Raw genomic sequence first — 26,327 nt, 5'->3', positions numbered from 1 at the left:
TCAGTCACTATCAGTTCTCTCCTCACCATCCTTGAAAGAAGGTCTTCACCTCTGACTAGTTCTGCAGGTGTCGACCTTTCATTTTTCTATTAATGCTGCTCAAAAGATTTTTGTCTATTTTACTTGAATGACGGATCGTGTCATACAAATAAAAGGGATTGAATCAGAAGCTGTTGTAACACATTTAAAAGACACTTTATTAGAAAAACTTGAATATAATCCTTTATAGCAGCTAAAACAACTCAGTTCACATGAATAATTTAAAAAGGAATGTGTGTGTGTGTGTGTGTGTGTGTTAGGGCGTGGCCTCCCAGCATCTTTGTTTCCTGTAAAGGTCGAAGGTTGAGTGGGTGGGGCGTGGTGATGGGCGGGGCCTGCAGGCAACCAGCTCCTCCTCCGGTGGGAGGGGCTTCTGCCTGAGCAGGTCGGGGGTGATGAAGGCGAGGAGGGAGGGGCCTTCCGACGGCCTGCCGTCGTAGCAGCGAGGGGGCGGAGCCAGCAGGAGCCTATCCTGCAGCGCTTGGCTGATCAGCTGATCCTCCTGGACGTCGACGCTGACCAACGAGTTGAAGAGCAGCTGAGAGCGAGAGACGTTCACCACTACACACACACACACACACACACACACACACACACACACACACACACACACACACACACACACACACACACACAGAGTTGTTGCTGCAGCTTTAAAACAGACTCCCGTCCGCACACCTCCAGGTTGTCTTACCTTCAGTTGCTCTGGTGTTGATCAGGTTTTTGGTCCTTTCTGATCTCTGCAGAGTCTCCTGCACAGCCTTCTGGGAGTTAAACTCCGCCCCCTGTAGGATGACAAGGCAGGGTTGAAACATCCTGGATCATAACTGTATTCGTGTTTGTAACAAACCAAATCAGGAGAATTCAGATCATTTTAATTGTGTGAAAATCTTCTTAATAAAAGTGAATCTCCTGGAGGAGAAGCAGGTCCTCATCCAAGATGGCAGCAATACTGAACTCCAATAGACAGTTGCAGTCGATCTCGGCCTGTGCGTTTCTGCTTATATATATCTACACTTGTCCATATTCACATCCATGTCTCTACTTGACTTGAGTCTAGTCCAGTGCGTCTCTAGATTTGACTGCTACAGCCAGATGCTAACAAACTGAGAATGAACTGGTGGACCTGTATTGACTGAAGCTCCGCCTTCAGAGCCAGAGTGGTGTTCAGCTCCGCCCTCTCCAGACATGCTGGCTCTTGACTGGACGCTGCAGCAGTGGGCACGACCGACTGCTTGACGGCGCCACTGAGCTGCGACAAAGAAGAAGGTAAAGCTCTCAGCATGACGTGTGATGGGTTCAGCCACTGATGTGACTGTGGTTACCATGGTAACGTACCTCCTTTCTCCTCCGCCGAGGCCTCGCCTGCTGCTGAGGTGGAACAGCCGCTCTGTTAGCTGGGAAGTGTGGCTCCGGAATAACTGTGACGATCACTGGCTCCTCGACACATACCTGATGAAACACACACACACACACACACACACACACGCACACGCACACGCACACGCACACGCACACGCACACGCACACACACACACGCGCACACACACACACGCACACACAGAGTTTTAAAAACTGCTCATCTCACACACACCTCAGTACACCTGGAGGATGTCCCACCTGGGTCTCCCTCTTTCGCCCAGGCTGTCCTCGGGGGCGGGGCTTCACCTGGTTGCCTGGCTGAGCAGGCCTGAGTGGGCGGGACTTAAAGTGTGTTTGCGAGGCCCTGGGGGCGGGGCTCTGTGTGACAGACAGGTCCAGCTCAGGGCAGAATGTCAGAGAGGAGGTGGAGGTGAGAGGGAGGGGGACCGGGTGAGGAGACGGGGCAGGGGAGTAGATTGTGGACGCACTCTTCATCCTGAGGAGGAAGAACAGAAGTTGGATGAAGTTAAACTTACTCAGTGCAGATAAATATAAGCAGTGGTTAACGACAAGAGATTCTTCTCGTTTCTGACAAACTGAAAATAAAGTGTGATTCATGTTCGACAACAGAGGAGTCAAACTAGTCAACTAGTCAAACTAGAATAGAGTGGGCCCAGCACAACAAGAACTGAATAATCTATATAATAAACTACTGACAAGTCCTGTATAGTTTAGAGTGAACAGTACGTCTCATATCTGACCCAGTGTTTCCCTTCAAACTAATAAGGACATGTTTTGACAAATTGACTGTCAGAGTCAGAACAATTCTATGTAGTTCATGCTGGTTTTCTGTTGTTTTAAACAGATTTAGATGGGATTAATGTAGTTAAGACTATGCGGGATTTCTGTTTGTTTGACTCAGGTTTAGACCGGTTTGCTTTGGTCTAGACCAGGTTTAGACTGGCTTTTTGTCATTTATTACAGGTTTAGGCTGGTTTTCTGTTGTTTATAATTATAACAGATTCAGACTGTTTGCTGTAGTTTAGACTGTCTATACTGGGTTTCTATTTGTTGGAATAGGGATTAGACCAGTTTGCTTTGTGTTAGACCAGGTTCAGACTGGGGTTCTGCCATTTAAATTCTCCTTTTAGACACACTTTCTGTTGTTTATAACATCTTTAGTGAGCAAGCATGTTTTCACTAATTCACCCCAAGAGTCAGAACAATTCTCCGTAGGTCAGGCTGGTTTTCGGTCATTCATAACAGATATAGATTGGTATTCTGTCATTTATAACAGTTTAGACCAGTAGTTGGATGTTTATAACTAGTTTATAACAAGTTTAAACAGTTTGGGGGGTTTTTTGGTGATGTATAACAGGTTTAAATTGGAATTATGTTATTTATAACGCAACTTCAGACTGATTTCTGTCACTTATAACATGTTTAGACTGGATTTATATTGTTTATAAAAGGTTTAGACTGGATTTTTGTTATTTAGACAAAGTTTATACTGGTTTTCTGTCTGTTAGAATAGGATTTATCTATAACAGGTCTAGACTAGATTTATATCATTTCTAAATTGTTTACACTGTATTTCTGCTGTTTAGACAGAGTTCCTACTGGTTTTCAGAGTGCTGCTTACTGCTTCTCACGAGGAACCAGCTCCTAGTTTCAGTTATGGAGGCTGAAACAGTCTCTACTTTAAAGTTTAGGCTTAAGACTCTAATAATTAATGAAGTTGAGGAGAAAAACAGAGTTTAATCTCTTCCACTCCGCTGCTTGTGTCTGTTTACAGTGAAGCTACAGTTAGCAACCGAAGCTAACCCAGTGTGAATGTGTGTGTTACCTGAACACCCGAGCCGATCATCCGTGTCTCCACACACACTCCAGTCTGTCTCTCCGGATGATCAAAATGTTCAGAACTGAGACGTTTTCAGAAGAAAAAAAATCTAACTTTACTTTTAAATTTCCCTCTTCGTACTTTTTCCGGGTTTCTTCTTCTTTTTTCTGTTTTTCGAGCAACATCCGGCTTTGCGGCGCATTACCGCCACCTGCTGTGCAAAGCCTGTATAACACAAACGGTAAGAAGATTTCATACATGTAACTTTCTTATACATCTAACTTTTTGCTATGTTCAGGCAACAAAAAACTCCTTCCGGTTCATGTTTGTTAGACTGAAGAAAGGTTGACCTGCTAAATACACTCACTAAGTGTTTGCACTGAGCTCTATTGTACCGATGAAAAGTATTTATGTGTCATGTGAATATTTATGAAAACACATTTAGTTTTTATGCAGAATCTGAGCTAGTGGAAGCATGTAGATGCTCAAAAACAGTGGGCCCAGGATTGAGCCTTGAGTGAGTCCACCTGTGATTTTCAAGCCACGTTTAGAGCTTTTCCAGAAATGCTGCCTGGTGTTCTAGTCACCATACCTCCATGGCTTCTACTTTGACCCCAGGGGCAGTTTGGAACGGTGAACGAAGGCTGAAACAACCTTACAACACAAGGACAGAATGAAGGAACCGACAGGGAGCGGTCAAGTGAAACCGAGAGAAAGACCACCCAGATGTATTCCACACAGTTGGACTTTATTTGAAGGGTACATATGTAAAGAAATGAGTACATCAATACACAAGTGTAGAAAAAAACCCAATAATCCTGGACCCTGGTGACAGTCTTTTCCAGTCACTGGTACAAGTGTAGCTCTTCAGAATACTGACGGTCTTTCCTTTTAGCTGCGAGATGAGATGGAGACATGGAGATGAAGGCGGTTCCCACACTTTTCACTCTGCGACTGAGGCCCACAGCTCCACCAATGCACGAGAACCAACCGGGAAAACCAACCGGGAAAACCAACCGGGAAAACCAACCGGGACGTAGTAAGACTAGCTAAGCCACACACCAAAGAGAACTTTTGCCCTTATAGTATATATATATATATATTTAAGATGTGGAGACGACTCCACTCGGGGGAGGGAGAAATCACAGGCAATACAGGCAATACAAGCTTACTCGGCAATATTTCCTAAGAAGTGGAGGAGGAAGAGGAGGGGGGGGGCAAGAAGAAGTTCGGGGGAACAGCTGTTGGTAGGCTACTTTGGTTTTTTGCTTGTGTCTACGTTTTGTCCTCCCGCTGGGACGGGGTCGTCGGGAGGAGCTGGACCATGAGGTGGACGGAGGATCGGTTAGCCCCTGGACTCCAGAGACCTGCAGGAGGACACACATGTTAGGGGGACATCCCGTGGCTCCGTGTGATCTGCAGGGGGTCCGACAGGAAGTGACTCCACCCACAAGATGTGTGCGTCATTCTCTCAACGCTTTAGAAAAAACCTCCCAGTGGACAGCAGGTCTTCTTCCTTCAGACCTCAGCCTGTGAAATGACTTCATTTCTGATGTCTGATAATAATCGGAGCTTTAGTTTCTGGGTTTGTGAGTCCAGATCAGAGGTCTGCGACTTTTATGACCAAAAGAACCGTTTTTATGATTTTCTACCAAAATGATCTGAAATGAAGAAAAAACCCTAAATAATAGAAAAGCAAACTGAGGTTGTATTGATGAAGTGTCACGGTACAATTTAGATATATTTTATAACATTTTTTAGCTTTTGTTGCCATTTTGAAGAATTAATTTTAATTTTCCTGTTTACCAGTGTTATGTATTAACTTTTAGCCTCTTTAGGTTAGATCAGTTTTAACTGTACTAGAACTTTATGTTTTCCTTTCTGTTCTTTTCATTTTTGTCCTTTTTCACCTCTTTTCCTTTTTTTCTACTTAGGAGTTTTTTTCCTCTTCCTCCAAAGAAAGCTATACTTGCAATTTGTGTCATTTTATTTTGACAATTGTTCCTGTAATTGAATTGAATTGAATTGAATTGAATTTATTTTATTTTATTTTATTTTATTTTATTTTATTTTATTTTATTTTATTTTATTTTATTTTATTTTATTTTATTTTATTTTATTTTATTTTATTTTATTTTAATTTAATTTAATTTAATTTAATTCAATTAAATTCAATTAAATTTAGTTATTTCTGGGGGGAGAAATCGTAGCTATTTTATCGGTTTGTTTTGGCACTTTTTAGTCTGGTAAATGGACCATTTCTGAAAATCAATGTGGATTTAATACCTCTATCATCATTTTGTTTATAGCAGAGGTGAGTTCAGGGTCGGCGTCCACACGACGAGGTCCTGAGACCAGGAAGTAAAATCACCTTTTCAATCGAATCTTTGGACAAATTCAACATTTTGATGAAAAATACATGAAATTTGAGCATAAATCCACCTGATTGTGGTGTTTTTCAGCCTTCCCACGTGCACTCAGTTTGATGCTCGTGCTGCTTCTCAAGTGTTTTCTTTTTTTTTAAAGCTTTGTTTTTTTTCACTGATCTTATCTTTGTTTTATTTTTTCTGTTTTCAGTGCCGTAACGCACCTCATGACTCACGTCTGTGGAAGGTGCTGTATAAATTCTATTCTATTCTATTCTATTCTTTCATAGCGGCATCAATCAAGACAGTAACAGGTAATGTCATAACTACCTGATTGTAAAATTAAATATCATAATTGTTTAAGGGAACACAGAGAGTCAGTTTAATGAAAAAGGGCCTGTGGACACAAACTCATGTTTACGCTTGAAACTGCCCGATCTGGCAGCCCCTGTCGTTTGTGGGACTATGACGCCGTCAGGTTGACGGTGTTGAGGTGCAGGTACTGAATCTCACGAGTAGCTGGTGTGCTGCTGCCGCCGCCTGGCGCTCCTCATCTTCTCGAAGCGGGCCTCCATCTCCTCCAGGACCTTGGGGGTGTAGCGGACCACCAGCTTGACGGAGCCCTGCGCAGCCTTCAGCAGCTCCACGGCCTTCTCGTGGTGCTCGCCCTCCACGCTCTGCGGCGCACCAAACACACAGCAACACTCAACCTCCGGCCAACAAGTTTCAAAACTGAAATGTGCTCAGAAAGTCTTTTTAATAGTAAGGTTGCATTTTTGACTTTTCACATCATTTATAGACTTTTTAAAAGCTATTTTAGTAGTTTTACTAATATATATTTTGTTATTAATCTTTTTTATAAGAGAATATGATAGTTAATACATAAAATATTACATATATCCCCCAATTTTTTTCTTTTTTTTATCCCTAATAGGAAATAGAAATAAACCCAGGGGCCTCAGACAGGCCAAAGAACAAGAACGGTAGAACGCCGTCTCTTACAGCAATGATAGTAAAATATGATGAAACTTTAAATGTATATAAAAAAAGAAAAGAATAGAAAAAAAAGCCAATAAAAATAATAACATAACAAGTATATGCAGCCAAAACATCGATAGGCAGATAATAATAATAATAATAATAATAATAATAATAATAATAATAATAATAAAAAAAACACATATAAAAAAATAAAAATAAAAATAATTGAATAAAATAAACATGAAATAAGTCTTAAGAAATATGAGTTTACATATTTTTTGTTGTATTTTTAGCGATATTTTCAATCTCTCACTGTTTCTGTTGGTTTTAACAGTTTCAACGACTCAAGCTGAATTAGTGTTAAACAGTTTTATCTTTTTCAGCCTTTTTAAAAATTTTTTTATGTGAAATCAGTTTGCGCTGGTTTTTCTTACCACTCCGTTGACCGACAGCAGTTGGTCCCCCCTCTTCAGCCCCCCCTGCCGGTCGGCCACCCCACCGGGAATGACTCTGGAGATGTAGATGGGGGAGTTCTGCTCTTTGCCCCCCATGATGTTGAAGCCCAGGCCCTCCTCCGTCTTGGGCAGCTCCACCACTCGGGGGTGGGCGTGGCCCTCGCTGGCAGCGAAGGCGGCCACTGTCGCCTGCTCACAAACATTCCCATCATGTCGAGTCATCTCGGGCTACGTTCACACCGCAGGCGACGAATGCGACGCAATTCAAATCTTTGTTAAAAACTGCGAGGTTTAGTGTCGGTGAATCTCCATCCATATTTACTTACACCGCCACCTATAGGCCTGGCATATGTACTGCATAATTGAGTCATTTGTATGGTGGTGAATGGGGGAAAAAGAAAGATTGTTTTGGCTCGTGTGGACAGGGTTAGAGTGAACGATCACACAAAGAAATCAGATCTCATGAAGAAATCGTCACTTGAGCGTCAAGACCTGCAGTGTGAACGTCGTAGCCTCGTAGTTTAATGTCTGATCAGCGACAATCGGCACGTGTTTTATGATCACCAGCTAAAGTGAAGCATTTATAGACGTGCTGTTACAGTCAGAGCGCTATTAGATGTTTTTTTAAATTTAAATACCTTGGCCGTCGCCTGCGCTCGCACCTCAGGTCCTCCCACGATGTCCAGAGTGTCGTAGAGCTGCTCGTACACCTGCGGGCCAACAGGGCGCAGGTGAGTGAGCGTGAAAGGTGAAAGGTGACGGCGTCGCTCCTCGCGGTCCTACCTCTCGGATGGCGGCGCAGAACTTGCTCTGCAGGACGCGCTGTAGGGCCTGCAGTTTGGGAGGAGGCAGCTCGCCGGTCCGCTGCAGCCGGTCCAGAAGCTCGATCACCCTGCACACATCTAACCCCCACCACCACCACCAACACACGTTGAAGCACGTGATGAAGGATTCGGCTACAAGGTGAAGTCAGGATGTCATGCACCTGCTCACCACCAGTCGGCACTACAGAGCTGTCAGACCGTCTCTTTATTATTTCATTGATCTGACCGGACCGGACCCTCTGGAGGACCCGTTTTGGTCCGCGGGCCTTATGTTTGACAGATAATTCTAGCGTTGGATATGAAAAACACAACCCGTCTCCACAGAGAAATGTTCTGGTTCAGAGGAGTCCGGCACTGAACCAGCGTGGGGAAGCGCACAGATGCGCGCAGCACGGAGCGTCCGCGGGCCTGCAGCGGCTCTGTGCGCACACACACACACCGGGAACCCGGGGGGGGGGGGGTCGGAAGGTATCAGGCGCACCATTACATTTCTAATCATGTGAAAAAGCGAGTGTCTGTCGGTGGAATGGAGGCGGTGGAGCGCGGAGCGCGGAGTGCCTACCTCTCTCCAGGCACAGCGGCTCCGTCATGGCCGCCATGTCCGCCTCCTTGGCCGGGTGGTAGTACGAGGACATCATGGTGAGCCCCTCCGTGGATGCCCCGATGAGCAAGGCGACGAGCAAGGAGCACGGAGAGCGGTTCACAGCGGGGCGCGGCCCATCTCCTCCCGGGACGTGATGGAGCGCAGAGGAGGAGGAGGAGAGGAAGAGGAGGGGGAGGAGGAGGAGGAGGAGGAGGAGGAGCAGGCGGACCAACCTGACGCAGCAGCCTCTTCACACACAATCTTCTTGCTTAAAGCGCTCCTGCTGCCTTCGCTGGATGAACACACACACTGCACCTCCAAAAACCACAATTAGAGTCAAATTCATCATCGTTTCTTTTCTGGAAATGTTTCAAGACGTCTGTCGTTGTGTTCTCCACATTGTGTCTTTAAGGCTTTCTGCGCCTGTCGTAGAAATACCAAACACCCCGTGAATATTATCTTAAGATAGCTCAACATTTCGCAGCCAGATGTGCCATTTTACGCTTTATAAAATATGTTGAAAAGCATTAAAAACTCTTTAATTCTCACGACGTTTCTCAATGGAATCCTGTGAAAGATCGTCAGCATGGGAATTAACAGAATTGTCCTCATATGTAGATATTTTTTAAGTACTTTAAATATGTCAAACATCATTCAGAAGTTAAATGCATCAATCGGGTGAATATACTGTGTATATCTAGCAGATACAGCAGCAGCAGTGTTTACAGTTTAATCATCAATGTACCAAAAGTTACCAAATGTGGCCACTTACTTGATACACCATGATCAAGTCTCTCAAAACATTTGAAAAAAATGACAAAATATGATGTTCCTTTATTTATTTATCTATTTAAATAATCATATGAAAGCAGGGACAACCTGTCAGCTCTGAGGCTCACCACTAAACCAGCATCATGATCAGCCTGACGCACATTTCGTTTTGGTGCGTCAAGGTGAAATACTTTAGTATAAATAAGATTTTAAAGGAAGTGCAATCTCATCTTAAAGCTGTTTTTAATGTTAACTGCTGTAAACAAAATGGAGAAGTTTGAAAACGACGTCCTCCGAGCGCTCAGCATAAACACTAGTGTAGATGTGATGTCAGGACCTCCCTGCAGCCTGCTGCTGCACTCTGAAAAACTCTGAACAAAATGTGTGTTATTATACTTCTAGATTTACTATCAGAGATCCCACAGGACGGAACAGAGAGAAAGCAGAGAACAGCAACACGCAGCACAACATAGGTGGAGATCCGCAGGGCTCTGTGTTCGGACCCCTTCTCTTCATTATTGAGCTTTTCTTACTGCATTACTTTCAGAAAACATGGACTCAGTTTTCATGTTTCATAAATATTTCAATGATTAAAAATCATTGCATGAAAATGATATTGAGTATTTTAAAAGAAGAAATTAAGAATTTGGTTTGTTGAAAAAAAAAAAAAGGTTCAGAATGTAAATCTTTTCAGAGTGTTTTGTACTTTGCAGCAGGACAGAAGGAACATTTGAAGTTGTTATGAATGTTTAGTGTTCCAGCTGAGTGAGAGCGTCTTAGCCTGCAGTTCATGAGACCTCCAGCAGAGGACGCTGCTTCACCACTATCACCTGTTTTAAGTAAATCTGTTTAACTTCATTAAGACTTTATGATAAACCACCTTCTGCACAGTGTGCAGATAAATTCTTATCAAAAAACTATTGAAATGAAGTGTTTTAATATAATTTACATGAAGCACGGTCTGTCTTACTGTTTGAAAAGGAGCACTAGTTTTATATTTTCATAGGTTTAAAATTTTTTTAAAATACAATATGTTTCGTGTGATTAAAATCCGGTCATTTGAATGTTTGGAAGGAAGAGATGTTTTGTCTGACTGTTATTACCATAGATGTTCTACCATTATTATAGAAACATGAAGGGATGCAGGAGTCACTCATGCAAGTGGAACGTTCCATTCTAATATTTAGGTAAACATGATCAGAGATTTCTTATTTCGTCCCAGAATCAAGCTCTGACTGGCTTTAACCCATGTTTTGTGATCAACTTTTATCTAAAAAGTCAGTTTAACATCATTTTTATGACTGTGAATAGATGGAGGATGGGATTCTTTAATGTCTTCGCACATTCCTGAACAATAAGATTCAGCTTAGTCGACTTTCTCAGCAGCTTTGAAATATAAACGGTACATAAAAAGGCCAAAAATGATTGTTTAAAATGTAAATGAAAAGTATCATCTATACACTATGTAAGGCCTGATAAGATGCTGTCAGAGGGGCAAAAACAAAATCAGTTTTATGAAACTGGGTCTTGTGTTTCTACTAAAAGTACTTGAAGTAAACAGTAACTGTGGAGTGTGTCTGCTCTGTTAACGGTCTGCCGGTGGTTTGAAGTAAAACTTGAAATTCGACGCCTTGATAACAAGGAACTTTATCCAAAAAGATAAGCTCAGCCTTCCTTTTGTACTTCTGAGGAAATGCAACCATAAAGGAGTTCGTGCGAAAGAGGCCAGAGCAGAGCGGGAGAACACAAAGAGCCTCGGGGGGTCAGAATGTGGAATCCCACGCATTTTCTTCTGCAGAAGAAACTCATAACTCTGCTTCCTCTTCCTGTTTGCTGCACCTGAGCTCACCTGGGCGGCTCGTGTGCAGGAGCTACTGATTAATGTCTGGGTTCAATGCAAACACACAACTATGGAAATACTGCAAATTAAAAATGATCTGCCAGAACTATGATGAACTGGTCTTAGTTTTGATTCATAATAGCCCAGCTGGTCCATCCATCCATCCATATTCTTACTCATGTTCTTTTTATTTTGGAATTTTTATTGAATGTGTGAACTAGTCCTATCCATCTATCTATCTATCTATCTATCTATCTATCTATCTATCTATCTATCTATCTATCTATCTATCTATTTATCTATCCATTCATCATAGAATCTAAGCTGGTTTCTACTTTACCTTGTTATGAAATATCATTTTAAACTCACTACAATCTTACTCTAACCGTTTCTCGCATTTATTTTGTTTTGTTTGTTTGTTAGTCAGATATTTCTGTCCACTGTATATATATTTCATAGGTCTGGTGGTCAAACCCGTTTGAACAAAAAAGCAGAATTCAAACTCAAAGCGAAAGATAAAAAGGTACATTTGTTTGGTTCCAGCGTTTCTTTGATTGTTGCTCAGTTACCAGGAAACGGCGGCTCGTCGCGTTGATGGAGGTAAAACTTTGGTTTTCTTGTTCAACTGACGCAGACTCCTCTGTTTCTGGAGGCGGAGGTTAAAGTAGATGCAGCTCTTGGTTTGTTTGGTCCTCGGAGGCCTCGGACAACATGAGTTGATGGTTCAGATCCGCCTCAGACATCCAGCAAGAGCAGCAGGAAGCAGCTTCCCTCAACTATCTGCTGCTGCTTCCTGCACACACACACACACACACACACACACACACACACACACACACACACACACACACACACACACACACACACGGGAAGCTGTAAACATCTTTATCGTCGGCGTACAGTCACACACGACTAAAACGTTTTCTTGACTCTCTGAAGCTTCTGAAAATAATTTGTCGAGCAATTTTCATCCTATTTTTTTATTTTTTTAATCATTATTTAAATTGTATTTAAATACCTGGCTTATTTTCAAAAAGACTCTCTGTGTTAAAATGGCTAAAACTGTCGAACTTGCTATTAAAAATAAACGACAATCTGCTTAAAAGAAGAAAAGACAAAATAAAGGCTAAAAACAAGAAGAAAGTGTTCCAGAGAAGACAGACAAACACATTTTCACAGTAGTTTATATAATTTAGTCCCGACAGATTGTTCCTGAAGCTCTTTCTATGTCCCGTTGCTGTTTCGGACTCTTTTCTCTTTCAGTTTCTTCTGAGAACGTCCAGGAAACATCTGAACAAAATGTCAAAAAGTGAAAATACTCAGACAAAATGCTTCGGACCAGGACACCTGTTTGTCATGTGAGTGTGAACGAAGACTTCCTGGTTCTTCAACCTTTCATTGGTGGAGTTTTTTTAAAGGATTGATTGTTTCAAATCTGTTGGAATTGAAGTGCAGAAGAACTAATGTGTTTATGTAAAAAAACATAATTCCTATAATGCCGCCAGCCTGAGCTCGTTTTTCTTTAAAGTGTTTATGTGGACTGGAAATAAAGTTTTATCCACATGTTTGGTCAAACAACCTGATCTGCATCACTAATGTCTTCTTCTTCTTCTTCTTCACTTGGGTTTGACGGCAGTTGCTTTACCGCCATCTGCTGGTTCTATTTATCTACATTGTTTCCCGCCGCTCTCGTCATCCCTTAAGACTGTTTCCCTCCCTCTCTTATCAGCAGCTTTTTCGTCCCTGATGACTGTTTCTCTTCTTCTTCTTATTATTTTTCGTCTTCTTCACTTGGGTTTAACGACAGTTGGACTCTGTGAAGTTACACTACTGCCATCTGCTGGTTCCTGGTAGTCCATACTATTCCCACCACTCAAAAAAAAAGAAAGAAAGAAAGAAAAAAAGAAAGTGATCACTAATACCTTTAACCATTCTGTCCATGTGTATATTGAAAGTATGCAAAGTCATTTAAGTGAAGAACTAAATCACATGATAATTGAGACACGGCCACACCGGAACATTTGATCAGGGTCACCTCAGACTTTAATCCACAGTCACACAAACTTTCCACAATCGCAGATCATTTAAGACTAAAGTCCACTGGAAAGCTCGCGCAGAGGAAAGAGGAACCACTGGGACGAGTTAAACTCACTGTTCTGCCTCCATCACATCAGCGTAGTTCCACGGCAGTGTGTGTCCACCAGCAGAGGAAGACCAGCAGAGTCACGTGGACGACGGAAGTCAATCTACTCCAGAATTCCTCAGTTCAGGCCTGAATCATTCGGGAGGTTTCTGTTGAACGAGATCGGACTGGAAGAGAAACTGTTCCTGACCTCCTCCAGAACGATCAGCTCCGACCAGCAGCTTGGTCCAGAGTGTCACCGCTCAAAGTGTGATTACATCCTGCCTCACTCATCTTGTATCACAGTATCAGTACGACTGCTTCTGTAGTTTATTGAAGTAAAACAGAACCAAAACTCACACAGATCCACTGTCTCTTCCGGTCTCTCTCCTGTGTCTCCCGCCTGTCACATCTGGCGGCTTCACCTTTTTTGGGTGGAGAGGTGAGGCAGCACACCTGATTCCCATCAGGGGCTGAACCGCGTCTCTTTATTCATGAAATGTCACCGTTTTCTCAGGACGACGGGAGGGAGGAGACGAGCGAAGACAGGACGAAGCAGGTCGGGAAGCTCCAGCTGGTTATTATCTGAACATCCTGAGGCGGAGGACAGGAGAATGAAAACCGGCTTCGGGTGTTTCTACTCTTCTGCTTCTGTCTCTTCGCGTCACACAAAACCTCCGTGGAAACACAAGAAGCAGAATATACCACATATTCTGCAGAAACCAGGTCTGCAGTATCCAATCACCTGTACAGGAAGCTCTCGCACTGCATCAGTAATTTTCTATTTATTTCATACATTTTACGCATATTCTGCAGTGATGCTCAAAGTTTATTTTTATTTTTTTTTGTAATTATTGATATCAGTGAACATGTGATATTATTTGTATTCATCCAAAATAACACGGGATCTGATTGATTATTGAAGCAGTATACTAGATATCAGGTAAGCATACACAGTCTGATGTTACAAGACACTTTCTGGACTCAAGGAGGGTTTTGTTTGAAGGATTTTTTATAGTTTCACCATGTACTTTTTAATGGTTTTTATCAAGATTTTCACCCTTTATGATAAAAAGGATCTTATAAGAGTGCACGTTTTACCCTCTTTGCTCTGGTGAGTGATATTTTCCTGATTGATCGTCCAATCTAGACTGAAAATATCACGAGTAAACTGAAAAAATAAACTGTGCATTGGATTTGTCATGGTTCACATTAAACTAAGTTTGAAAACGTTGATCTAATGTTTTCATTAAGTTATATCCACACAATAGACAACATTACCTTGGTGCTCATTAACATGTAAATAATCTTATACAGACGTTTGAGGTGAAAATGTAACGACCCTAATTGTTATGAAATATGATGTAATAAAACCAAAAATATAACAACAGGTCAATAATGTAACAAGAATTTAAATGTGATCTTAATGTGTTTAATGATTGTGCATTATTTTGTACTGATGAATAGAAATATATCACAGAGAACAGAAAACTACTAATGACTTGGGCAACAGCAATCATATATAAATGCCATAAACCGTATATAGATATAGGTAAAAACAAATAGTTCAAATGTTTTTAGGTTAATCACTCAGTGTTCAGAGTTCAAGTCTAAAGCAAGAATCATTGACTCAATTTTTGATGTAATAACATTATTACACTATGAGGGGAAACATATTTTACCTGCCCCTTAATGTAATATTAAATGTTTTTTAACTTTTAGGCTCAGGGTGTTGTTGTTGACCAGTTATTACATTTTTGGTTTTATTAATTAATTTTATCAATATTATTTTCTTACATTATATTTCATTACAAGGTCATTGGTACATTTCGGGATCCAACAAGGGATGCTACTTTTTTTTTTTTCCTCCACAGATTTGTTTTCAAAGTCAGTAATTATAGACTACAGGTGGTGTGAGCGGGTGAGCGGGTGAGCGGGGTGGTCCCTCCGGAGGCGGTGGGAGGGGCTGCACGAGGGATCGTTGGCTCCCCGGTGGAAAAGCTCTTTGCACTCACGAGCTCAGTCGGAGCTCCGCCAGCAGACAGGCGGCTGCTGGGAAGGATGAATGACCGGGAGAAGGAGAGCAACGGGGGAAGAAACGCCGGCAGCAAGAAGGAGAAGGAGAAGGACCAGGTAGGAGCAGGGCGCGCGGGAGACAGGCTGGGAGGAGGCGGCAGGACGGGAGGCTGTGTGGACGGGAGGCTGTGTGGACAGGAGGCTGTGTGGACAGGAGGCTGTGTGGACAGGAGGCTGTGTGGACAGGAGGCTGTGTGGACAGGAGGCTGTGTGGACAGGGTGTCTTATAGATAGAAGGAGTTGGCCGGATTCGCAGGTTCTGGTTGTGAACGCAGCAGATAAGGACGTTTCCTCTCCGGTTGAGACATGAGGCGCCCCGGGCTCAGTGCAGACCTCTGTCACTCTATTATCTCCACATCTGGAGGAACACAGCAGCTCGTCCATGACTGAGGAGAAACCAGGCTGGAGCTCTGACTGACTACCTGAGGGACACTTGATGGAGGGACACGTGACTTAAAATTCATAGATATAGTACACTTATTTCGAGTGAACAATTTTTGGTTTCTAAATCAAAAGAAAATAATAATAATTTAACAGGATTGGGTATTTTTTATAAGAATTAGTGTGAAAACTGATGTTAAAGTGGTCATATTGTTCAGCTTTTCAACACTCTCACATGGTCTTGTTGGTCTAAAAACATTATATTCAAAGTTTATTGCTCCAAATCCAGCTTTTCCTTGATTTTCCCCCATTTGAATATTGGATCATCGGAGCTGCATTCAGAATCTGCTGTGTCTGTGTGAGCTGGACTGGCTCCGCCCACACATGCCCATCTTGGGAAGAGGAGGAAGTACTTCCTCTCGTGGTGCCATGTGCCAGAGCAGAGCTGCCTAATTGTGGGAGGTGTCAAAGGGAGGGCCTACCTTGATTGTGACTGGCTAAACCCCCTGATGACACTATATAGGGTTTGATTTCTGATTGGCTGGTTGGAGCAACACACTTTTTAAAACCTGAAACAAGCCAGGGAGAGAGAGGACAGACTGTCTTCACTTCTGGAGCGTCAGTCCAGGTATGGGGACGATTATTACTTTTGGAAAACCATTAGAAAGTGAATTTTGCACAATATGAGCCCTTTAGATACAGATGCTTGTGAGTTTTGCGGGTCATATTTTAGAATGGACTTAGCTACAACTTAAAATTGTGAAAATCTCTATTGTGCTTTAGGGTTACAATGCAAAATAGAAATTATTAGGAAGAATAATTTGTAGGGGTTTTTTTTAGATTCTTTTGTTTTGTTTTTCTGTTGTTGTTTTTTTTCCTCTTCTTTTGAATTACTGTTGTTCAGAGTAACTATATGGACGTTTTAAAGGGACAGGCAAAAATAAAGCTAGGCTTCAGCCGATACCCATTTCGGCTACAGCGATGGTGGAGTGACGCATGATGGAGACAGATGTTGGAGAAACATGTTTGAGGGACCTATTCTCCTCCTGCCAGACATGTCGGAGTCTGTCCAGCTCCTCCTGGAAGTAGAAAACCAGGATGTGTGGTGGTGTGGTGGTGTGGTGGTGTGGTGGTGGTGTGGTGCTGTGGTGGTGGTGCTGGTGGTGGTGTGTTGGTGTTGTGGTGGTGGTGTGGTGTGGTGGTGGTGGTGGTGTGTTGGTGCGGTGGTGGTGGTGGTGTGGTGGTGCGGTGGTGGTGGTGAGCTCTCACTTCAAGTCTGTCAGGCTTTTCTATGTGAAAATGCCCAGCGGCCTCTCACGTGTGTGTGTGTGTGTATGTTTGGTGTAAGTGGAGTGAATATTGTTCCCATGTGCGCTCGGCTTTAAACTGTTTTTATGATAACAGACGGGGCCGTGCCACAGAGGAGCTCTAAGTTCCTCTGGAATGTTCTCAACAATGTTCCCACCAACAGATCCAGAATTTTTTTAGTTCTCTGACCATAAAATCTGGACTTTCAACAAGCGGCAGGCGGCAGTTATGGGATAAAGTTTGACTATGACGTCGTCTGACCGAGGCAGAATGTCTTCGGGTTTAATTCCCCATTAAAAGAAGACATATTGACCCTGCAAAACAACAAAAAGTCAAATTTCATCAAGCGGGGGGGTTCCAGACATGTCGTCACTGTTGCTGGGTCTAAATCAAGAGTTTCATCCTCTTTCAGCTCGAGGCCTCGGGTGAAGCTCCACCTCTGACATCAGCATAATCTAAAACAACAGAGTCTTCAAAATCCCTCCGCCACGTCTGGAATTTACACAAACATCACAGTGAGAGCAAACCCAGATGGACAGACACACTCACCGTTATTTAAAAGTAGGAGGGGTTCTCCAGGAATCTAGATATTATCTTGTTATGGTTTTCCTCCGCACGTGCGAATAATATTTGGCAACCTGAGAGCAGGCGAGCAGCCTGAGATATCAATTCATCATGAATATTCAGGCACGATGGGGTTTCATTTCTGTCCTGCTTCGGAGGTTATACCTTGTTGTTTCCTGACGTGTAAATGAGAGGAATCTGATAGTGAATCCCTCCGCGTTTCTGTTAAACCTGCAGACGAAACGCTGAAACTCTCCACCTGCTTCCATATTCCTGAACATCTGGATTCAGATTCCCCTGTGACGATGCACACGTGGAATCGATCGGCGGATCGCACTATACCCTCTGTTATGATCTCCGTCGGAGAACACTCAAATTATATAATGTACCCGACAGTTTAAAACAAAATAAAAAAATCTTCTCTTCAACATGAGCAAAGCTGTAAATCGGTCGTTTCATGACGATACAAATCAGGATCATTTGTTTATTTGTGTTCATTCAGCTCGTTAACCCTTTATAGACCTCACTAAAGCAATTATATTTCTATAATTAAATACAATTACATTACTTCTTAGGTGATGTAAAACCTCCCAAAAATCTCACCAGTAAATGAACTTTAGTCCACTTTAAATAGGAAAGTCGATCTCATTTCACTTTCAATCCGTGTAAATTAAATAAGGTCCTTTTAGCAAAACCTGAACAAGTGAAATCTACAATGTTAAATCTGCGAATATGAGACAAAAGTGTGGAGGTATTAGTGGTGAAAAAGGTTTGAGGACTTGTAAAAGTGGAATTTGTAGTTGTGTACCTTGAACTTGTAGTTGTGTACCATGAACTTGTAGTTGAGTACCGTGAACTTGTAGTTTTGTACCGTGAACTTGTAGTTGTGTACCGTGAACTTGTAGTTGTGTACCATGAACTTGTAGTTGAGTACCGTGAACTTGTAGTTTTGTACCGTGAACTTGTAGTTGTGTACCGTGAACTTGTAGTTGAGTACCGTGAACTTGTAGTTGTGTACAGTGAACTTGTAGTTGAGTACCGTCAACTTGTAGTTGAGTACCGTCAACTTGTAGTTGTGTACCATGAACTTGTGTACCATGAACTTGTAGTTGTGTACCGTGAACTTGTAGTTGTGTACCGTGAACTTGTAGTTGAGTACCGTGAACTTGTAGTTGTGTACAGTGAACTTGTAGTTGAGTACCGTCAACTTGTAGTTGAGTACCGTCAACTTGTAGTTGTGTACCATGAACTTGTGTACCATGAACTTGTAGTTGTGTACCGTGAACTTGTAGTTGTGTACCGTGAACTCATAGTTGTGTACCGTCAACTTGTAGTTGTGTACCGTCAACTTGTAATTGTGTACCATGAACTTGTAGTTGAGTACCGCACACATTTTTCCTACAGTTGTTGTAGTACATTTGGTGGAAAATATATTTGTGCTCCTGAATCAATGTGAAGTTTTTCACAGATTCTGTTTCCTTCAACTGCAAATGAAACATCGCGGCTCTCAGCTGAGATATCTGGTGGAAAACTACCTGTGTGTTCAGTCAGTGGGGAAAAAGGCGGTGCTTGTGTGAGACTGACGGATTTCACAGCCAATCAGGAGAGAGGATTTTGTCCCGCAGCCAATCACCTGTAATTAGGAATCTGTGAACGAGTAAGTGTGACGTTGTATTTGTGGAGAGAAAGAAATTCTACAGGTACACAGCTCACGGTACACAAATACAAATTGAAATTGAATTGAACGTTTATTTCAGACATGTGGGCGCAAATGAAATTATTCAAACAATAACAACAAAATTACATAAAAAAACACACAAAACAAATAAATATAACCAGTCAAAAATAAGTGATTAAATAAACCCAACCCTAACCGAAAAGAAGTAGGACGAAGCTACAAACTACAAAATCACGGTACACAACAACAAATTCCACTTTTACAAGTGCTCAAACATTTTTCACTAATTATACCTCCATGCAAAAGATCTGAACACTCGAACAAATACTTCAAATTAACGCCTATATTATATTTAAGAATTTACCATCATCAGTTCAGAGGAAAACGTAAAACGATGCAGTAAATATTGTCTTGTGAGGACGAATGTGACCTTATTATTGAAGCGATAAGACCGTGTGGGTGGAGCTCACGTTCTCATGAAGAGAAGAACCTGTAGATAATGTTCCGGTCTTTATTACAGACGGTCAGCGGAGTGAGATTCCTGCAGACGAGTTCGTTCCTCTCAGGATTAACGAATCATTAACTGAAGATAAAGTCGGCGCTCCTGTAGGGCGGTCGTCGGCAACTTTTTATGACCAGAAGAGCCGTTCTCGCAAATTCCCACTAAAAACATTTGTCTGGAGCCGCAGAGAACAAAGATTCTCTGAAATGAAGAAGAAAAAAAACGGGGGGGTCCGTCCGGATGCACTGTATCCGCAAAGTTTTTAATCCGGCTCCCAAGGTGGAAAGATTCTTTCACGGCGCTAATCCCTCCTGCAGCGACTGATGGAGGCTACAGAGCCTGTTACTGCGCATGCACATCTCTTCCCCCTCCCTCCTGCTCATTCAGTTGTAAACAAACATGGCGGCCGCGTAGTGGTACGACCCGTAGTGGTACGACCCGTAGTGGTACGACCCGTAGTGGTACGACCCGTAGTGGTACGACCCGTAGTGGTACGACCCGCGATCTATATTCTAGTTTTATCGTCCAGATCAGTAGTTTAATAGTTGAGACTCTCCCTGATAGCATCCGATGTGTCATCAGTCCATGAGGATGTCAGGTTCTCTCTATTTTCTTCACGTTTATAGTGTTTTGTTCTCTGCACATGTCTGTGTGGTTTCATTACAAAATCAAGCAACAGCGCCCTCCAGTGGCCCGGCATACTAACTACATCGTTGTCTCTGTGTCCGCTGCTGCAGTGTAAACACACTCTCCTTTTTTTTAGCGGATTAGGTGTCGTCACGTTAAACGTTGTCGTGTAAACAGGGCCTTAATATCACAAGCAGTTTCAGTTCAGGCTATAGTGGAATCTTTATCACCCTGAAGCCTGTAGTTTACTTTTACGCTCATCGTGTTGGTCTGTGTATGGCCGCACGTGCCTGCAATAGTTACAATAGTATTGTAATAGTTACTGAGCCGGAGCGCAGGGCAGTAAAACGCAGCCTTTAAAACTTTGAATCTTATCGCGGCAGTACTGTAGCAAAGGTCACGTGTAAAAAAAAAAAAAACAGCACAAAAAATAAAACTGCCAAATGTGAAGCTGCTTGACTAGTAACTGGTGAGTTGTTTGTATTTTCAGGATTTGAAGCTGAAAACCGACTTTTCATTTACAAATATCTCTATTCTAATGCAGATGAGCAGATTCTTTTACATTTAAATACCTGTTTACAGAGAAATTACGACACGACTTTTGCAGATTCACGTTGACGAATTCTTTTACACACTCTGATTTTGGACAGACGGATTGAAACTCAGACAGACAATTCTCCATGGGCATTAACAAACAGTTTTGCAACAATAATGCCCCCCCATATCCCACCGACAACGTCAAGCTTCAGCATAATTTGTGTCGTGTCATGACCTCTACCTTTACTAAAGCTGTCCGACCCCCAGTGGACAAACGAAGAACTGCAGTGACTTCAACTGGAGAAGTTGAGTTGTCACCTTTTGTTATCTTGTCCGGTTGAGTCGTCGCGTCATGTTTGACCCCTGTGACCTGAAGTCTGTGTCATTACTCTGTCATGTATGAGTGTTTGTATGTTTGGTGTCTCGTCCTTTCCTTCTTCTGACATATTCAGGCCTCTGAAACCACAGAATGTGACAGTAAACACACAAATTTGCCGTAACTTCACTTTACCTGCATGTCAGAGCTGAATAAATCATGTCTCTAGAGTTTGCACACAGGTTCTAGTGCACTGTACAGGGGTAATGGAGACGATATTCCATTATACTCTGCCCCCCCCCCCCCCCCCGACCCCCTCTTTTGTGGCATTTCCTGACTATTTGTTGATGTTGAAGTTCTGAAAGAAGAGAGGAAAGACAGGTTTGACTGCGCAGCTGTAAAGTCAGTCATTACTGACCTGACGGAGCCTCATTATGTGGACAAAAACCTTTAACAAATACTGTGAGGGCTACCAAACATGTGGCCCAGGGGCCCAAACTGGCCCGCCGCAGTGTACAGATTTACAAAGAAGTGATTGCATGCTTTCCTGGAAGTTCCTGCTTTTTCTCGCTGATTAAAATACGACTATAGAATAAAACAACGATTGGTCGAATATGTGAAGTAAGACAGCACTTTTCTTTCTTTTTACATTTCCTATTTCTTGAATGTGACACATTAACAGGGATGAGGGTCAAAGGTCATGCTTAGAGAACCACAGTCACCATCTGTGGGATTTGAACCAGCAAACTCCTGTTCTGGAGCCTCCAGGCCGCCGCTGCCCTTTATTGTGGTATAATAAGTGAAAACTCTTCAGAGGAGCTGCTTTCCTCCTCCAACATCAACATTTCTTCCTCCATTCATTCATTCATTTGTTTCTTCACTTATCTTCGTCAACAAAGTTGGCCGAGGTTTTGGTTTCGTTTATTGATTGATTGATTGATTTATCGGTTGGTATGTATGTATGTATTTTACCAACTCTTTGCAAAAACTATTAACCCGAATTGCATGAAATTTCCAAGGATGATTTGTCTTCATCCAAGGACCAATCGATCAGACTTTGGGACGTTCACGGCTAAACGTTTCCCAATAAATCCCAAAAAATGGTGAAAAAAATGTCCCATACAAAGCGGATGGGAGAGAAGGAGATCAGCGTCTGTTGCCATGGAGACTCTCCCTGCTCAGTGTTTCACACAGTGATGTTGCTACCTGACCTACCTTAGTTACGGGCTAACGGCTGTCATGCTAGCGATGCTAACTCAGTTCCACAAACAAAAGTGGCGTTGGCGAAGGTCTGCGCTCTACCGAGTGTAGCTCTAGTTAAATATAAACATTTTCACGAGAGATTTGTCTTTATATGATGGTGTTTTAATGGCCTGAGATCAAACTGCTGCATTAAGAAACAAGTTTCCAGCTCCAGAAGGAGAGGCAGACTGAAATCATCTTGCCTCTTGAAGCTTCGATGGTTTTCTGGACGTGATTCTGACTGAATTCTTCGCAGGGCAAACAGGACAGGTCGAACCGGTCCTCAGACAAATGTGGGATTATGCCTCAGATCAAACCACTAAATCTTATCACAGCAACTTTTCATTTGGTGGAAGTATGTGGGCCTTTGAGCTCAACGCGTCAACACATTGTCCGCGCGACAGGCCTGGACTCGTCTGCCGCGTCACTCCTTCTTTACATTTTTATCATTCTCAGCTCGCCGGTCACGAGCTTCTGCTCCTTCAGACCTGCGTCTCTTTGATCTTCTGCTCCTGCCATGGCTGAGCGGTTAGAGAAGCGGAATGGGGGATTGTGAGTTTGCAGGTTTGAATCCCAAGGCGATCAATGATGAAGTGTGATTAGTTTATTAGTTGAAGGGTCACATTAAAGGAGCAATCAGACTGTGGCTCTGTTTGTGATTTCATGTTGGCGTGTGTGTGTGTGTGTGTGTGTGTGTGTGTGTGTGTGTGTGTGGTGTGTGTGTGTGTGTGTGTGTGTGTGTGTGTGTGTGTGTGTGTGTGTGTGAACTGTACACACACACACACTGACACTGACGTGCTGTGTAAACACGGCGAGCTGCAGCAGACTCCGCGGGGCTTGTGCAGTCGACACCGAGGTGTGAGCAGAGAAAACAAACAGACTTCAGTCTGTATGTGACTTCTTTAAAAAGTAATCTATTACCTGTCTTTTACCTGTTCATTACCAAGATAAATCCTCTGAACAATCCCTCACTCTTCTTTTTTCCAACTGTCACACACTATGACCACTAGAGGTCAGTACACTGGCACATGATTAAACCTTATTTGGCTTCGCTCCTTTTCACATTTTTTTCCAAACTAACACTGGGATGTTAAAAACCCTCGAGCACGTGACTCGGGGAATAGTTCTGCTTCTCACCGAGGTAGATGATCAGGTTATGAGAATTCATGGGAAAGTTTACGACACTTCTGCTTCAAACGTCTCATAATCTTGAAAATCCTGTTGTGTTTTGCTTTACAATATGAAAATATGTTCTGTACTATCACGCGCAGTTTATAGGGGCATAATAGAGCAGTTCTGTGCACATTATATATTCGGTTGTTGGTAGTGTTCGGCTGTACCGCCGGTCTGCAGACTTTATGACCACAAGAGACGTTTTCCTGATTTTTCACCAAATACAATTTGTCCGTTGTCCGATAATGCTAATTATCTGAAATGAAGGACGAAAAATTTGCACGTTGCATTCATGAAGTATTATAGTTTTAGACTTTATTTTAGATTTCGTGACGTTTTCAGGGATCTTTCCGTAGTCATTTTATGCGTCTTGTGTTGTTTTAGCGGCGTTTGCTATTTATAGCTGCTGTGCGTTTCCTTATTATTAGAGCTGTTTGTGCCTTATAAGCAATTTTTTTTTTTCTTTTTCCTTTTGACCCTTTCCTGAAAAGCAATTTTAATCATTTGAGTGTGTTCATTTCCTGTATTTTGTCCTCTTTTTTTTTAATAAATATTTTAATCTTTATTTATTTATTTATTTAGCTGTTTTAGCTGTTCCACCTTTATTTATTTGTTTTTATCAGACCATGTTTGAAAATCAATGTGGTATGCAAATAAAATAGAAATGTAAAGAAAATGTTATATTTACATTACATGGTCTGAAAGCCTCATGGCTGTACATTATAGTACAGGAGTTCTTTTCAGGTCAGTTTTACACTTTAAATCAGATTTTGTTAGAAGCTCAGTGGCTTATAATAGTTTGAATGGCAGCATTGAAATGAACCTCTTGAGTTCATTACACGATGAAGCACCGCAGCACTGCACACAGTTCTTGAAAGCTTCAGGAGGTCATAACACCGAGTAATAGATTCCTCCGTCTGTGTTTTCCTGATCACAGAGCTGGATCCCAAAGATCATCAAGAAGCGAATATGCACCTCGTTTGTTGAAGACTCTTTCAGGTAATCCTCCGTCACAGCAGATCTCAGTATTCCTCATAGTCACAACATTTGTTTTTCCACTTCACTCGTCTCTCACCAACAATACAAAAGCAGCAACAATAGAAAACAGCCTCATGAAGATAAAACATCTGGGAATGTTTTGTAGATAAATTTATAACATTTATCAAAACTCCAGCTTACGTTGATTTAATTCAATTTAAGAACAAAACTGTTTGGTGTTAGTAACTCAAGATGTTGTATTTTGAAAGTTTTCGTTGTTTTTAAACCGTTCTAACCCTGTTGGGTTCTATTTTATTTCCTTTTTTTGTCCAGTTTCTCATTTCTTCTTTTAGTTTTACTCTAATTAGTCACTTTTAGCAGTGGAGACCACGCAGCTGTTTCACATGTTTGAGTTATTTCGATCGAGTTTAGTTTAGTTTAATCACTGTAAAATTAATAAACAATAGAATGTAATGCAAAACAAAAGTTTGCAAATTCCTGAATAAAAGGGAAAATAAATAAAAATAAAAGCAAACAGCAAATGACAAATGATCAAAATGACTATTATATGAGTATACTCTTTTTTTTAAAAATCATTTTACCCATTTATCACTTTGTTCTGAAAGTATTTTTCATTATATAGAGTAGGACCAGCACACAGAGGCTGTAGAGCCACGTGCGGCTGCACAGCTGCAGGGTCCAGACCTCTACGCTGTTATGATGAATAAATAATAAACAGAACTCAGGACACACAAGTGAACCCATTATAAGTTCTAGGTCGGAGAACGTGAGTAATCCCTGCTTGTCTTCTTGCCGTTTGCGCCTCAGCAATGGAGCGCTGTGTCAGTGCGGCGCCGTGCGGGACCAGCACGACTCGGTGGCGATGGCGGACTTCTTCGGGTCGGCCATCGTCATGCGGTGGGACAGCAGGCAGCACTCGTCCGAGACTCACACCGACGCCTACGGAGAGCTGCAGTTCGCTGGAGCTGGACGCAGACACAGCCATGTGAGTGTCCCTGCAGAACCTCTGTGTGTGTGTGTGTGTGTGTGTGTGTGTGTGTGTGTGTGTGTGTGTGTGTGTGTGTGTGTGTGTGTGTGTGTGTGTGTGTGTGTGTGTGTGTGTGTGTGTGTGTGTGTGTGTGTGTGTGTGTGTGTGCGTGCGCGTTTGTTTCAGAGCCACCCTGCCATCTCTGTCCAGTCTCTCTTCATCTGTTGTAATATTATATGTAATACCACTTTGCACCACTAGATGTTGTATATCAAATTGGCTCAATACTGCCCCCATATGGACATAACTGGGATGACCAAAACTAGGCATTGTGCTGTTAAAAGTCTGTTTGAAACGCTCAAATCTTGTCTAATAAATATGTCGGTGTAGACGGTATGAAATTAAATAAAAGTCATTTTAGCTCCGGTGTGTCGTTCAGATCAATGTGATGCTGAGTGGGCTGCATCAGGTTGGTGATAACATTTACCTGGAAATAACAACCTCAATGCTTTCCTCTGATTTAGCCGTTGTTTTTTTGTTTCTTTGTCCCAAATTTTGATTTATTTGCTATAACGCGGCGACGTGTTTCATGACTTCCTCCAAATCAACATTTTATTTTATGTTTGCGGAGCTCAGCACTCCATTCAATCACGACATGGGACACATTAATATACACAAAACCCCTATTTTATTACTCCTATATAAAGTGTTTTTCTTTTTTTTTTGGATTGTTTTTATTTGAAATTTGAATAATGGTACAATTTAAATAACAGG

The 26,327-nt window shown here is 42.2% G+C and overlaps 3 protein-coding genes across 3 annotated transcripts in view; 1 reads left to right on the top strand and 2 right to left on the bottom strand.

Moving 5' to 3' along the window:
• Nucleotides 1-177: 177 nt before the first annotated feature.
• ppp1r35 (protein phosphatase 1, regulatory subunit 35) lies at nucleotides 178-3,417 on the bottom strand. Its single transcript, XM_080488854.1, has 6 exons — nucleotides 3,248-3,417; nucleotides 1,660-1,897; nucleotides 1,378-1,491; nucleotides 1,166-1,291; nucleotides 734-824; nucleotides 178-600 (listed from the first exon to the last, which is right to left on the bottom strand). Exons 2-6 carry the CDS (start codon nucleotides 1,894-1,896, stop codon nucleotides 296-298), a joined length of 873 nt encoding a protein of 290 aa, XP_080344980.1. The 5' UTR covers nucleotide 1,897; nucleotides 3,248-3,417; the 3' UTR covers nucleotides 178-295.
• Nucleotides 3,418-3,968: 551 nt separating this feature from the next.
• On the bottom strand, nucleotides 3,969-8,721 carry lin7b (lin-7 homolog B (C. elegans)). The gene is made up of 6 exons (XM_080488332.1): nucleotides 8,430-8,721; nucleotides 7,827-7,945; nucleotides 7,682-7,753; nucleotides 7,023-7,232; nucleotides 6,121-6,284; nucleotides 3,969-4,608 (listed from the first exon to the last, which is right to left on the bottom strand). Exons 1-6 carry the CDS (start codon nucleotides 8,503-8,505, stop codon nucleotides 4,587-4,589), a joined length of 663 nt encoding a protein of 220 aa, XP_080344458.1. The 5' UTR covers nucleotides 8,506-8,721; the 3' UTR covers nucleotides 3,969-4,586.
• Nucleotides 8,722-15,196: 6,475 nt separating this feature from the next.
• trpm4a (transient receptor potential cation channel, subfamily M, member 4a) overlaps nucleotides 15,197-26,327 on the top strand; it is a 33,362-nt gene continuing 22,231 nt past the window's right edge. Inside the window, exons 1-3 of the mRNA XM_080488322.1 lie at nucleotides 15,197-15,316; nucleotides 24,525-24,586; nucleotides 25,394-25,571. Of these exons, the coding sequence (XP_080344448.1) occupies nucleotides 15,245-15,316; nucleotides 24,525-24,586; nucleotides 25,394-25,571 (312 nt within the window). The 5' untranslated portion in view covers nucleotides 15,197-15,244. The remainder of the gene's footprint in view (nucleotides 15,317-24,524; nucleotides 24,587-25,393; nucleotides 25,572-26,327) is intronic.

Source organism: Lipophrys pholis (genome assembly GCF_963383615.2).
Source record: "Lipophrys pholis genome assembly, chromosome: 19".
Classification (NCBI taxonomy): Eukaryota; Metazoa; Chordata; class Actinopteri; order Blenniiformes; family Blenniidae; genus Lipophrys; species Lipophrys pholis.
The sequence above is the reverse complement of the archived record's forward strand: the minus strand, read 5'-3'. Positions and strand labels throughout refer to the sequence as shown.